This window comes from Perca fluviatilis, chromosome 22, assembly GCF_010015445.1.
Source record: "Perca fluviatilis chromosome 22, GENO_Pfluv_1.0, whole genome shotgun sequence".
Taxonomy (NCBI): domain Eukaryota; kingdom Metazoa; phylum Chordata; class Actinopteri; order Perciformes; family Percidae; genus Perca; species Perca fluviatilis.
In genome coordinates this window covers 18936271-18952051 of record NC_053133.1, presented here as the reverse complement: position 1 = coordinate 18952051, position 15781 = coordinate 18936271, and the positions used below count along the sequence as shown (strand labels likewise).

The 15781-nt window shown below is 38.6% G+C and overlaps 2 protein-coding genes across 3 annotated transcripts in view; one reads left to right on the top strand and one right to left on the bottom strand.

The window, feature by feature from the left end:
• smchd1 (structural maintenance of chromosomes flexible hinge domain containing 1) overlaps positions 1-2499 on the bottom strand; it is a 28202-nt gene extending 25703 nt beyond the window's left edge. Inside the window, exons 1-2 of one of the 2 annotated variants that reach the window (XM_039790236.1) lie at positions 2177-2499; positions 82-157 (exon numbers count right to left, since the gene is read on the bottom strand). In XM_039790236.1, coding sequence (XP_039646170.1) covers positions 82-157; positions 2177-2308 — 208 coding nt within the window. In that variant the 5' untranslated portion in view covers positions 2309-2499. The remainder of the gene's footprint in view (positions 1-81; positions 158-2176) is intronic. The other variant, XM_039790237.1, reaches the window with a different exon arrangement.
• Positions 2500-2556: 57 nt separating this feature from the next.
• On the top strand, positions 2557-13139 carry mettl4 (methyltransferase like 4). Its single transcript, XM_039790256.1, has 8 exons — positions 2557-2928; positions 3819-3884; positions 5123-5483; positions 5697-5766; positions 7208-7382; positions 7479-7585; positions 7668-7759; positions 12800-13139. Exons 1-8 carry the CDS (start codon positions 2701-2703, stop codon positions 13063-13065), a joined length of 1365 nt encoding a protein of 454 aa, XP_039646190.1. The 5' UTR covers positions 2557-2700; the 3' UTR covers positions 13066-13139.
• The last annotated feature ends 2642 nt before the right edge of the window (positions 13140-15781 follow it).

The window sequence follows — 15781 nt, the reverse complement described above, 5'->3', positions numbered from 1 at the left end:
TGTTTGTTTAATTTTTTTTTAATCTTTAATTAAAGGCAGCACATTGTTTACTTTTGCAACTACACGGACAGATTTACTCACCAAAGTTGTCAAAATCCAGGACTGTTCGGTCCGTTGTGACCAACACAAATGTTTCATGTGAACGGATTGCAAATTTCTGTAACAAAATGTCAAAACTGAGTGTTAATTCTTACTTTTTTGTTTCAGTTCTTAATTGTAGCTGGAACAATCACTGATTAGTACAGTGGTTCATTTTCACTATAATTCCATCCATAAGTAACACAATGACAGAATATTAACTATTTGGGTTGTGGGATTCCTACACGTTCTGTAATAAAACTCCTAAAAAGCAAAATCAGATGGGGGACCCTGGGACAAAATCTTATCAAATGGGGGTCCATAGTCTAAATTGTGTCAATTTGGTGGTCCTTGCCGTGAAAAGGTTTGGGAACCATAGGATTAGTTGATCAACAGAAAATGGAGTGGCAACTATTTTAGTTGTTGATTAATCGTTTCAATAATTTGTCAATAAATTGGAAAACTGCCAACCGTTCTCCAATGTAAGGATGTGTTGCTCTTTATCACTGCGAACTGAATTTCTTTGGGGTTCGGGACGGGTTGTTGGTCAGACAAAACAAGACATTTGGTAATGTCAAGGAAGCTGTGATCAACATTCTTCACTATTTTCTGACATTTAATTTACAAAACGACTAATCGATTAATTGGAAAAGTTATAATCAGATTAATTTAGAATGAAAATAATTAGCAAGTGTTTTGGGCAAATCTTAACATGGTCAGAAAAATAGACACGTAGGCTGTACTGTCATACGCTTGGGAAATTAAATTTCAGAGACAACCAGGGCTTTCAGCAAACTCTATCTTCATTTGGAATAGCTTACACCTCTCCATGTATTATCTAAGATGGGTGGCTTTATTTCCTGTTGGTAACCATGATCTTGATAACATCCCTGTAAACATGTCTGCTTTCCATTACCATGCTTTCTTGTCATGGTAGAAACAGTCAGGGAGAGAAACTGGTCTGTGCTCAATCTGTGTATGCAACTGTTCCTCCCACTCAAGTGTGTATGTTATAGATCTGAATAAAGCTGCATCTAATCTGAAGACATCTGAATCGGTCATCTGTGAAGTCTCCTCAATCCATTTCCAGATATCACTGGGGATTATGCGATAGTATTTGGTGCAATACCGTCTGGTGTCTGTATGCTGTTGATTTGTTTAACTGTTTTAGTTCAATAAATGCAAAATCTTTTCAAAAGTCATTGAGTAATCTTGTTAAATCATCGTGATTTCAATATTGACCAAAATAATTGATTATGATTTTTTTCTTACAGTGCAGTCTGTGCATTTAGATGGCTTCCAGACCTACACTGCAAACCATGTGCAGTCTGCTGCACCCTCCCTCACTCTTGTCATTAAAGGCCACATATCTAAAGACAATCTCTAATACAACAGGACAGAATATCAAATGCTTCTTAACAACAATACTTTCCTGTTATTAAAACAGCATCATTTTGTTATAATAAGAACTGTCCTCCAGCAAGCCATCTCTGTATGGGAGTGGCGTGCAACAGGAATGAGCATTACTACACCCACTCAAGGGACAGTTATACCTGTGTATTAGTGTATTGTTATATACAGTCTATGGTACTGGCTAAAGTCAGCTTTAAAAGTGTACCAGATCCACCTAACTGTAACATAAGAATGTATGTCATCTGTTTTTCTAGGAGTATTAACATTAAATCAAATGTAAAATTAGCATCAGAATGAAGCATCATAATCACCTCCAGATAGGTGAACCTATGAAAAACCGTTGATGTTGTGCTAAAATAAATACAATCTGCACATCAGTAGAATCTTCTATGGCTGAAAGAATACAGAGTGAGGTGTATTCATAAAAGTGGAATTGTATTGCAATGGAGCATAGTTTCATTGCCAGTTTCGTTTCCTTGAACCTGGATGCAGGTAGCAATAGTTATATAGGCCTACTCAGCTTTGCATGGTTTAGGTAAATTACTGAAATGTTTCATACGTAGGCCTACAATATTGGCTTCCAAAATGTAATGGAGTAACGTTAAGTGTACCGTACAATAGAAAATACTTAAGTAGCAGTAGACAGCCTGTCACCTCAAACCAAAGTAAAGTTAAATAATATTACCCGGTGCAGAATTTTAAGAAAGTCATTGAAGTCCAAACCGCTTGTTTCCAGCAATTTCCCCGTAACTTGCTGCTCGTTCTCAGAGCGGCGGTCGTAAACACGGATCCTTCTTTTGACTCTTCCTGCCTCCATTGAGGTGCAGAGAAACGCTGAATGCTACAATTTAACGTCTTCAACTTCAGTGTAATTTAGCCAACTAGCTACGTACATTGTAGTTTGCCGTTTTCTTCGTCCGTGTGTAACGTTAACACGACTTTTCACATGTCCCGATGTTGATTAAACTGTATTTTATGTTTTGCCTCCTCGCAGCCTTGCCTTTAAATCAAAGGTGGTAAACACCGCTATGGAAACCCGTTGGGGACACATCACCGCCCTCATCTAGCTACTTCCGCGAAATGAAAACAGCAGCACGCAGCTGAGCCTCGCGCTCTACTTTCGGTATCGTTTTCAGGGAAATCGAGTTGTTTCGTCGTTTTAATGGTTTTAATAATCATGCCAGCTAGTTTTAACCATTAGTTTTCTCGATGGCCGTGGTGGTTCTGAACACGCAGGGCTGGGTTTTAGATGCACGCTCACTCATTGATCAGGGGTATTCGCGTTGCATCCGATTTATAAATAATAATCAAAAGTCACATATAAACTGCCTTTTCAAAAGGCAGTGTTTTCAGAATGTAAAAAGCCATTATAGTGCCAGTGATGCCGTGGATGGAGGGAACACGGATATGTTGCAGAAAACAGACAAACCGTCAAAGGTAAATATAGGGCTCCAAAAATTACTTTACAGCGACGACTGCTGGCGCTATGCTGTGTGTGTATATATATATATATATATATATATTAGTGCTGTAGAATAACTGCTGTCTGTGACATGTGATAGCACACCTATTTAATGCAACGTCAGTTATCTTTTGATTCTCGAAGCAAGTGTACACAAAGCTATAACTAGGCCTGAAGCAGTTCAGTACAATTGCCCTGCAATGATCCCTGAAGATTTTCATTTAATTGGATTTTTGTCCACTCCAGTTAGGCTATGTCAGTGAGGGTAGACTTGGAAACCCCTCTTGGCATCAGAACGTTGAATAGGCTACCTATTCTAAGACAAAAAGCGAACATTATGAACTTTATAAGGGAAGGATTTATTGTAGTATTAGACTGCATTATGAACCAGCAACTGAGCGAATAGCTTTAGAAATCAGAGTTGTATTAACCATCTATAAAAATTATAACAATTTTGTACAAATGTATTTGTTAATGCTGTGATACAAATTAATTCCTCACCTCAAACTGTATAGTTTCCAGATTGCTGAAAACACTGGAAAAAGAGACAGATTTGATCAAATATTGTTTATTATAGAAAAGGCTGTCTGAACATAGCAAAACAAAGAAGGGCTGCAACTATAAATATAATTTCTCATTATTGATTAATTCGATTGTTATCCATAAAATGTCAGAAAATAGTGAAAATGACCATTATCATTTGCCAGAGCCCAAAGTGGGGTCTTCAAATTCCTTGTTTTATTTGACAATTTGTCCAAAACCCAGTTATTTAGTTTACTATCATATATGACAAAGAAAAGCAGCAAAATCAGAAGTTGAGAAGCTGTGCTTACCATAAATTTTTCATCATAAATTTGACTTTCAGAAAAGGAAACGAAAACACAGTGAACTCAACCACGGGGAAGTTGATTCACAGGCCTTCCATGAGAAGGTAGGTTAAATCTCATTCTTTAACTTTGACTCTTAGCTGCATGTATCATCCTTGGAAAGAGATTGTGTTGGCGGAGATTGTTTTTAAACGACTGAAATGAATGTGTCACAGAGAACAATTTTAACTACTTTATAGACTGCTGGTTAGTCCTGCAAAGTGAACGCAGCACAGTACAGGAGTTTACCCCTGAACAGAACGTAGGCACAATCTTATATAGGCCTATATTTTTTAGTCATTTTCTAACTGCTCTTTAATGTTTTATGTAAAGCACTTTGAATAGCCCTGTTGCTATACAATGTGCTATACAAATAAAGCTGCCTTGCCTTGCCTATCGTTTACAAGGCACTGTCTTACAATGAATAGATTACTGTTTACAATAAATAGGATGAATAGGACTTATCATAAAGGTTGGTCTGGTTATCTAAATTAATTTACCACTTAGTCACGCAAATCCTTTACAACCTAAGATAATAATGCTCCATATGCAATTAAGTGCACATTTCTTTGTGCCTCAGGCACTTAGTCAGGCAGATATGTCGCTGTTGAAGGTCAGATAGAGCTGATGCAGCAGCAAAAGCTTAACTAATTTAACCCTATTATAGAGCTGGGCAATATATCGATATTATATCCATATCGTGATATGAGACTAGATATCGTCTTAGATTTTGGATATCATAATATCGTAATATGACATAAGTGTTTATCTTCTGTCTTTTCCTGGTTTTAAAAGCTGCATTACAGTAAAGTGATGTCATTTTCTGATCTTACCAGACTGTTCTAGCTGTCCTATTATTTGCCTTTACCCACTTAGTCATTATATCCACATTACTGATGATAATTTATCAAAAATCTCATTGTGTAAATATTTTGTGAAAGCACCAATAGTCAATACTACAATATTGTTGCGGTATCAATATCGAGGTATTTCGTCAAAAATATCGGGATATTTGATTTTCTCCATATCGGCCACCCCTACCCTATCATCAATGTATTATTACATATATTATTGTCCTTCCATCACAAAACATCATAGAGTTTCCCCATGAATGAATACAGCATTCATTTGAGGTATACTTTGGTTACATATTCACTAAAGAGGTTCATCTAAAGTCCAGAAGATTAAGGTGGTTACATTAGGTGGTTTCCTACTACATATTCTATGCATTTCCAAATACACTCTCTTCCAGCACCAATCTCCTAAATAATAATGTATAATATAATAATGTGTACTGATGCAGATCAGGTCTGTGGTCCTGGAGGGAACCAAGTCCTTGGTGGACTCTGCCCAATCCCTCGGATATCTAAACGGTGCAACAGACACAGTGAAAGAGCCTCTTCCCTCTCAGGAATGCAGCCTCGCAGCTCTTTGTGAAATGGCTAAAGAGCTTCCTCTAGTGGACGATGAGGAGCACGAGGAGTGTGTTCAGATACTTGTTGCTGAAGATGGCTGTACGTCACATGTCGACTTGTTCTCTTGGGTAACAGAGAACAGGGTGGACTGGGCTACAGTGGTCACACTGATGGGAGAGGAATATGTAATACCACCACACACAGCCTTCCTGCTTTCTGATTTCACAAGAATACAGCCCCTAGTCCACTGTGAGTACAATGTTGGGAACTGAAAAATGTGTAAACATCTGTCCATCTCAAGCAGATTCAACAAAATGTCTTACAGTTGTAGTCACTGCACGAATGTGGTAATATTAATGCATCATTGTAAATAATTTTAGCATGACTCATTTCTCAAGAGAGAGCATTATAGTTGTCTCCCAGCCTGACATTGTTTACTAAAGCTGCTCATTTCCCACACAGATGGAAGGAGGTTTGACTTAATAGTTATGGATCCACCGTGGGAAAACAAGTCTGTGAAAAGGAGTCGCAGGTAATCTGGCATTCAAGCACTTTAGAAGGTGTAAAGCAGAAAGGATGATAAGATAATTTATTATAATTATGTATCTCCAGGGATTACATTTACATGTTACAACAGTACATGAAACAGGCTAAAAACAACAGTTATAAATAAATAATTTAAGACATTAAATTCAGCAGCTACAGCATACAGTATATACATTACATTACCTTTTAACAGTAGTGTAGGGGAAAAAGTGCAATCTTATTGTAAATACTTTGTTAAATATTGCCTTGCTAGGTTTAGTCTTGTGATGCCATAACCCTTACCCTAACCCAGACTTGGCGAGGAGGCTCTCTGTGTAACGTGACAGGTTTGAGTCAGGTTATTTGGGTCCAAACAGTAGGTGAGCAAAACAGGAAATCTAGAATCACCAAAGTGCATACAGTCAGTGTTTCAGCACACAGCGGAGGGGTTTTCACTCTGAAGAAGCTGAGATAGGGATATTAATGAATGGTGTGCATAAAATTGTGAAAAACTCACCTGTGCCTGGCTCCGTTCCGAGGTAGCATGATCAATGACACAGGAATGATTAAGTTATTGCAACATGTATTGTGTCTGCATAGCAGAGCCAAGGGCACTAATTAGGCTGTGCTAAGCAAATTGGAAACTCTAGGGAGTGTCATGGCAGTTTAGGCCTGAACACTGAAGCCCAGGAGAGCGTTTTTTTATATGTAGTCGGAACTATGGCCTGTCTGAATACAACATCTGTTTGATTAGCATATACCTAACAATGTTGCCAAGCAACGAATTGGCTGGGTCACGAAGACCTCGACAAAATTTTCAAGGCCAGCTTTAGATGTAAGAAACATGATGTACTGTAAACCAGGTGTCCAACTCACATCACCCTGAAGGCTGTAGAAAAAAAAGTCATGTGCAAATAACATTTGGTTGTCTATGCACAATTGTCTACTCCTGTGTTCAGTTCATGTGTCCGGGACAGCTCAGTTTGCTTGTGAACATGTATTTGTTGCAAATAAACCTGCATAAACTTCTGCAATCTCTGGTGTCTTCGTTGAGACATCATCTGGCTCATTACACATTTAAAATTAAGCAGTGTCTACTGAAGACCCGTTTTTATAGGCCCTTTTTATTATGGCCCTTATGTGGACATTATCTTATTTGTGAGATAAAAAAAAATAAAAAATAAGAATCGGAATTGTAACAGATTTATTTCTCCTTTTTTATTTGTTAAATCATTTTATTATTCCTCAGATTATCTTGGAAAACATTGGGGGGCCCTGACGCCAAGGTTGGAATGTACTGGTGTGCAATAAGAATTAGCCTAGCAATAATGCATTTATTCATTCTTATATAAGGCAGTATAGAGACATTTTAATAATCAGACTGAAGTAGAGACTGATAGTGGTTCCTTTACACATCATGACCTTTTAAATATACTTTCTCAACAAAGGTACAGTTCTTTGCCCTCATCCCAGCTCAAACGGCTCCCTATCCCTCTACTGGCCTCCGTGAACTGTTTAGTGGTCACCTGGGTCACAAATCGGCCCAGCCACCTGCGTTTTGTCCGTGATGAGCTGTATCCACACTGGGGGGTAGAAGTTGTGGCCGAATGGTTCTGGGTCAAGGTACAGAAACTTTAAATAGATACAGCTCTCAATCATGAACATCTGACCTGTTAGTGTGATTCCAAATATTTTACGGGTTTGCTCTTTTTCCTTCAGGTAACCACATCTGGCCAGTTTGTGTTTCCACTGGATTCACATCATAAGAAGCCTTATGAGGTGCTGGTGCTGGGCCGATATCGTTCCGCTGCAGATGACACCACAAGGTGTGAAATGTTTGGCTTATCTGTGTTTATTCTGTTTATGCTATAACAATTAAATATAATATATTTGTTCAACCACTTTCAGCTCTTCAGAGACATCAGAGCTTCCTGTGGAGGATCAGCGTTTGATTGTCAGCGTCCCATCAGCTCTCCACTCCCAGAAGCCGTCCCTCTCAGGTAAATATTTAAATTTTTCTGAAAGCCAAACTACTTGGTATATCTAAGAAGTACAGTACTGTTATGTTTTGCTATACCACCAGAGGGCAATGCTGCAACATTAGAGATGGTTATCTTGCTGTACAGCTTCAATGAAAAGATATAAATCCCATCACAGTCTGCGGTAAAATACGCAAAATCAAAGGCACTAAGTCTAAGACAGTTATTTAGGTTTGTATGGCTGAAATATAAAATTCAGATTTTATTCCATGTTAGAAGATGACAAAAGTTACTACATGGAAAACGATGATTACAATGTGTTGTTATATGAGGAACGAACACACTAAAGTAATAAATTATTGATTATTACATTATATAAATAGTAATATCACCCTATTTCAATGTATAACTTGCTTTTCCAACACAGAAAGTTGTCTAGAGAGTCATGTTGGAGGAGAGAAAACTTGTCAAACACAACATGCAGGGTCTCTATTGTTTTCATAATAAGAGGAGGACTTGAATCCTTAACCTATAAAACACATTTGATTTGTCAGAGTGGAGACTTGACTTCCAACATGGACTCTGCTACTTAAAATCAATGTAAAACCTTGACAATGAATATGCAGGGCCTATGAATAAGAGAGGCTTGACGTCATGTCTCTCCCTCTCAGGGGAACGTGATTTATTGTGCAGTATGGAGAGCAAAACACAGCCAGTGTTTACCAGCACCGTTTCAGGAGCACAGAAAAGCCTCCACCTCATGAAAGTGGCTAGATATTCGTAAAATATAATGATTTAAATGATAATGATGCCATTGTGGAGCTGTGATACCATGGATATTAAGTAGATTAGGACACAGATTGTGTTCAATCTCCTTGTGTGATTCTTTGTTAATGGCCAAGCCTCAGCAGGTTTCATCAGAACTGTTATTCCAGTTGCTGTATTTGCTGTTGTGGAGGTTTATTTAATAGCTTGTAATGCAGACAACATCTTTATTTAGATGTACAAGGCTGCACAAGATGTACATTGCAATAATAATTAAAGACAAAATATAGACAATGGCTTTGCATTTAAAAAAAATGTGTGACTACTAAATGGCCAGCATTTGTACTGTGGTGGGTGTACCTCAGTTGCATCTCTTTTAACTCCAGTTACTATGCCCATTTTGTTGTTCTGCAAGAGGTGAGAAAGCTCTGTTGGTGGTGGGTGTAGCTCAAATCTATGAGTGTTATAATTGTAAATTGCAGTGTGTCATGAAATATTAAAAGGGCTTGACCCAACATTTGCAGAGCTGCCAATCGAAGCAGCAACGCTTTATTTTATATGTATTTAACTATTTGACAAGATAATTTAACACCTCTGGCTTGAAGGAGTTTTGTTCACAATAGATTATGCAACTGCTAGAAATTTTCAAATATGTCCAAAGAACTTTGGCATTAATCAACCTAAGCTTTCTTGCTCTCATCTCAAGCTCTCATCCCTGTCATTCTGGTGCACTTTGTCGAGCATGTCAGGTCTGCTAGGACTAGTGGGCAGTCTGCCTCAGTGGTGCGAAGCCACAATCATCAGGTCTGGAGCGTTGAGAAACCCTGACCCACTTCTCCTCCCCTCTCAGATGGGGCTCCTATCACTGACATTTTTGGTTGCTATGGAGAGATAAAGGACACCATTATGGATACAACACATCCTTGCCAGATGGTCAAGCTGCAGAAAAACAAAGTGTGGTTTTAATTAATTAGGGCCCCCTACACCATCAGAAATTGTGAAAAATGAAGTCCCTTCCCAACTCGGTATTATAATTAGTTGTTAAATGGCTCTTCTAATATTCATGTCAGGAAGAGGCTCACTTACTTACCCAGTTGTATGGGTTACATTACTGTTACAGTAATTGGGGAATGGATGTGTGACAGTCTGTTTCATTGGCAGCTACAATATTTGGCTTTCTTTGTCAACTATCCCACTTTTAAAAATAATACAATCAAATTTCAATCAAAGGGATGAATTCAATTTTGTTGAGACTGTGACACTGTAGTATTTCAGATGGTTAAAATCCCTTTGAGACAGTCTGGTGTAAGGAGCAGCATCGCCTCTAACAAATGATTGTAGATCGCTTGAATTCTCAATAGCAACTTACATTTTCTCTGGATCCTCTGAGAAAGATGTAATTGTTGCATTTAAATCTGATCTGTGAAATCTTTAAACAATTCTTAGTAAGATGTGTAAAGATGCTTAATTCATAGAAATAAGCTGAGATCCTGTTTTCTTAACTTGCAGTATTATTTTGGCCACTTGGGGCAGTGCAACAAGCTGTAAACAAAATATTAGCATACTATCACCTTACACCCATACAGAAAACAGCAAACAGCTGTTTAACATTGTGCAGTTACAGAGCAACATTTTCTTTTATTTAGAGACTTATTTTAGTTTAACATTCACTCCTGTTTTTGCTCTGGTTTGCTATTCACGCTCCCTAGGGAAATATATTGCTTTTTAGCTGCTAAATGCTTTTTTCGTTTTAAATTAGCTTTAATTTTGTATATAAAAACTCTTTCTGCTAGCTTCATTTTGGTAGACATTGTGCTTATTTGTAAGCAGCGTGCGTGCGTGCGTGCGTGCGTGCGTGCGTGCGTGCGTGCGTGCGTGGCATCAGCACAATAGTAAGAATTTCTGTTATCTTGGGTAATAGTCTGTCCATTTAGAAGTATGTAAATGAAAATTAAGATGGGGCCAAAATCAAGACCATGGGGGACTCCACATGTGTGCTTAGAATCAAAGTAATGTGTTACATTGATTGAAGGTATCATTGGAAGGATAGATCCAAACATAGTAATAATGTATTACTATATATATAATATTATATGGGTAAATATTAATTTAAATTAGATGTGCAGTGTATCAAGGAAAAGTATAATAGAAACTGTGGAAATAGTTACTGTACTGTAATTGAACTATTGGAGCAGTCCTGTAGAACATAATTAGTTTGCTCTCACTTTGTTCATCCTGAATCAACCCCAGAGAGAATATGAGGTGCCTGTAGGCAGAATATAAATATAAAAGACTGAATATGTTACTTGTCCAGAGAGTAGTTTGCCTCAGGCCTCTCTTGGCAGAAGTTTTATGCGTTGTCCCATTTCAGAGTTAAGATGATAATTAGACCTTTTATTCTCTGCTAAACTTTGAGAGCTGAGTCACAGGTTGAGGTTGGATTAGTCAGAGAGCTGCATGTTTGGCCTTTCTACTCTGTGACTGTGTCTCCCTGATGTGCAAAGGAAGAGAAAACGGTAGGCAGGACACCACATTGTGCAGGTTGGATTGGTTTGGGGATCAGGCTTTTGAGCTCATTAAGTCCCTGAGTGTTGGCTGAGGCGAGTGTCAGGGTGGTTTGAGCATGCACAAGAGCAGACAGAGTAGCACCGGGGCAGAGGAAGTGAAACGTATCTGGCAGGAATGCTGCTCCTGGAACATCATCTCTTTATAGACTCAAGGTCACTGCCAGTTTCCACATAGAAAAATCTGTGCTGTGGCGTGGAGGAGCTGGGCAGTTGCCAGTGCTGTCCTCATCTGCCTATTATCAAATAAAGCTCCCCCATAAGAAATGGATGCAGTGCCGTAATCTTACAACCTGAATTTTTTCACAATGTTTACTCCTTGTCCGTTCATTTGGAGAAAATAAATTAATTGCTAATGTATTGTCGGGCCGGGGCATTATTCAAACCTTATCCTCCACCTGTGGATACACTTCTTAATCCTCCAAGTACACACAAAGAACAAGAAGACGAAAAAAGAAGAAAAATGGGGCCCCAAGACACAATCTAGTTATAAAAACAGTATCAACTTGATCATTACATGGTGCATTTTCTTAATTACAGTTTGTTTTTCTATTTTAACAGAAACTTCATGTTAGATTTTGAAAAGAGGAAAAATACAGGTATTCTTTAAAGTGCCCATATTATGAAAAAATCACTTTTTCTGGGATTTGGGGTGTTCTTTTGTGTCTCTGGTGCTTCCACACACATACAAACTTTGAAAAAAATCCATCCATGCTGTTTTGAGTGAGATACAGTTTCTGAATGTGTCCTGCCTTCAGTCTCCTAGTGAGCTGTTCAAAATCTGCTCGGACTGTGACGTCACATTCCGAAATGAGCTGGCTAACCACAACCGTTAGCTCGTTAGCATGCTAACCGTTAGCATTAGCATGCTAACGCTAATGCTAACGCTAGCATGCTACGTCGTTCTCAATAGCAAAGCACTGCTACAACACACACAAGTTCACCATAATCTACAAAAGAACTACTTACATGTGTGCCCTCATTTAGAAGTCTCCCAGCTAATCCTGCCTTGTAACTGACCAAAGTTGGAGAAACAGGCTTTCTTTTACTGTCTCTAGAGTTAGCTAGCTGACATGGTCTACATCTGAGCTACTGAGCATGTGCGAGTGCAATCAAAGATAGTACAGAAGAAGAAGATGAAAAGAGGTCTCACTCTGTAGCTAAAACAGAAACCAGGTGAAAAGAGGATCTGCAGCAGTGAGAGAGAGCTGTGCAGTACAACAAAAATATGGTGTTTTTTGAAAATTAAACCATGTAAACCTATTCTGGTACAACCTTAAAATACAGTTATGAACCTGAAAATGAGCATAATATGGGCACTTTAAAAAGCAACTTAAATCTTGTTTTTGCTGACATTCAATGGTTTACATCTTTACCATGCTACTGTGATGTGGAAGTGTACTCCAGGATGTGTCAGTGCATCGTAACATTACTGTTTCAGGTGTGGTTGCAGGTGCAACAGACTTGAAACCAGAGAGGGCAGTAAACACTGCTTTTCAGCCCTGAAACAGCAAACCTAAGACAGGCAGAAATGGTTGTTTATTGGGACTCTAGGTGAAATTTACGGTTGCTATGTGTAGTCTGCAGTTTGCACTTAATTTAAATTTTAAGGCGACAGAGCACAAACAGTGCACAGAAAGTGAGAGGAACAGGGACTCAATAAGGGACTTGTTTTTTGCCCCAGAGTGGGTTAAACCAGCCACGATAATTCCTAATTTCTTTCTTTCTGTAGAGGTGTTGAAGCCCTACATCAGAGCTGAAGCAAAGTGCTTGGAGCTGTTTGCCCGAAGTCTTCAACCTGGTTGGACCAGCTGGGGCAACGAAGTGCTAAAATTTCAGCACACAAGCTATTTCACTTTGACACCTACAGATGATGGAACGAACGTCCCAAAAGACGAGGCTGCAGATGACTGCGCAGACAAACCCACACTCACACCATTGTTAAGCTCACCTGGAGAATCCTCTCGTCACAGTCGCTGTCCCACCACTGTGGACTAATGACAGACCTTCAACATGTGTCTCATCAGTACTTCAGTGTGTAATGAATAAAGATTCAACACCAGAATACTTCTTTACCAGTTTCTTTTGATCTGTACTTATCATGCATGTGGGACCTTTGGTTTCTTTGGAGGGGGGTCTGGGTACATTTTTAAGGTAGTGAATCGCCGGGCTGATGATGCATTTGGAGAGATGAAAGTGCATTTTTGTGCAGCTATGTTTTGAACTTCCCACTCTGGATTTAGATAAACAACATTCACAAGTTTATTTTTTTGCCTGTTTGAGTAATCTTTGGCACAATATGTGTCTTAAGGATGATCAAAGTATTTCTATTTTTACTCTATTTCAAGCTGTTATGAACTGAATTTTAAAATGTTTCCCACTATATATCAGCAGTCTATACTGAATGCATTTGGTTAGTTGCAGTTCTTTTTAAAAGGTCCAATGTGTAACGTGTTTAGTTGTTAATTATCAAAATCTTTTTTTTTTTTTTCTTCCTTTTTCATGAATATTTACCACCACCATCAATTCCAAGTATTCCGTTTGGCTTGAAATTTTTACATTTGCATTTGCATGAACTGGGGTAGACGCTCCATATTCATGCGCCATCTTGAAATACGTTAGCCAGTAAGGGACATACAAGACATACTGCTCTGCTTTTTTGCGTTTTCGCTGTCGCATGAAAAACTCACAGGTGCTGCTAATGCTGCTAATTGGTATCATAGCTTCCTGGCCCCGGCAAGTTTGAAGAAGGAAACATGGAGGACCACACGTATTCAAAATCCAAATTTCAGGAACAGGAGTCTTCTTCGCCCAGAAAAAGAAAAAGGATATTGAAAAGAGCAATAGCGTGAAGCGTGAAGGCTACCGTAGCTGTAATACGTACTTTGATCTGCGTGGTGCGAGAGAGTTGATTGCGATATATGATCTCAACGCTAGATGGGAGAAATTCCTACACACTGGACCTTTAACAGACCTTTTGTTCAAAGTTTTCACTTAAACAACACACTGCTGCATCCTGTCATGGACGCCCAGTTCTATGCTTACATAATGTAGCGGTGACTTTTTATTCTTTCCACTGAAAGACGTACTCTTCCTGTGTCACACTTCTAACCACTTCTAAAGCATAATGACCTACCTTTTCCTATCGCTTTGCCTCTCTAATGATTCTGTGGTCTCCAGAGAGAGGGGGAGATGGTGTGGTGGTGTTGTGGGGTCCAGCAGGGCTGTCGTTAAAGCAGATGAGAATGAGTTACGGCCACTGCTGCACAGTACACATCACAGCTAATGGAGCCAGAGTGTGACTCCAGCAGGATCATTGACACATTAGCTTGTCATGCTCTCTGTCTCTCTAACACACCAGCCCATACATCTATGTCTCCTTATCTGAAATCAAAGTTCTTAACAGATTTACGACAATTAACTAAAAATAAACACTGACTTATGCTGAATGTTGTTGAGGGTCAAGTTAATATCTGTTAGTGCTTACTATTAGCATTTTGTAAAGGTTTGAGTGTATTTTTATTCTGTATCCATGAGGTTTAAAGAAAGAATGAAATGCATAAAAATCTGTATAAAACAATGAGTCATTACAGATAGATGGGATATTAACTGTCATCTTTGATTATTTTTAAATACAGCATCGTACAAAATCCTAATATAATTACTTACTTATTTTTCTTTTCAGCCATGCATGTTGGCCTTTATTTTCAGATGGAGTTCATTCAGTTGTCATGGAGAAGGTTTTGTGTTTTCACAGAAGCCTGGAAAAAACAGCTATTTCCGGAATGCTACCTGGCTGCAATGGCACATAGGGGAAGGCTGGAATCATATGTGTGGGCTGATAGTGAAGTGGAGTTTTTCTTCAATATCACAGTCAAATATAAAATTATCAAAACTCAGTAAAACGTGAAAAGTCCTATTAAGGTCAAAACCAGCAATCTTTTGGCCATGTTTTGTAACGACTCACCAAGGAGATAACGCTCTGATGTTGCAAGCCAAAATCTCAGCTTTCCCTTTCTACACCCCATAAGGACTTTTACAAAATGCATTTTTAGTGACCTTAAACATAGTTTGTATAGTTAGTTTGTGTAGAAGAAAGTCAAAAATGCATAGAAAAAGCTTTGTTTATAAAATACCTGTATGGACAAGGCCTGAAAACCACTATCACAGAAAAAGACTTCCGAAAAATTCAAAAGTGTTTCGATGACAGTTTTCTTTTTCACTTCAAGTTTTCTTTTCAATGCCAACATTTCAAGTCCCTGTCCTGGCTCCATATATAATGTGGAATAAGATGCAGGTGCAAAGTCCTCCCAGATTGCTTTATACAAAATTGTATTATCTTAATATCGAAGCAATTTATCACTTTATACAGTTGCTGTTCTGTCATTTAATGCAGTGAAGGACACATCCCTCTTTCAGCCTTTCAAAGTTCTGACTGAATGAGGTGCATATACATATAGTCAAAGGTCAAAGGTTACTACTAACAATTGAGAAACAACTGAAAAGAGTCAAATGTCTTAATGAAATGTGTTTTTTTTTGCAAGATGGAGATGGAGGGATACTGAACATTGCCAGTCAAGTCTCCAAGGTTTTTCCGTTGTCTGCGTTCCCACGGAAACGAAAGACAAATCAAAGAAACTCTCACCACTCATACTTGAACATTTCTCAGAAACCGTCCCTTTATGAAACTGGCCACATATTAATTTTCTCGTGC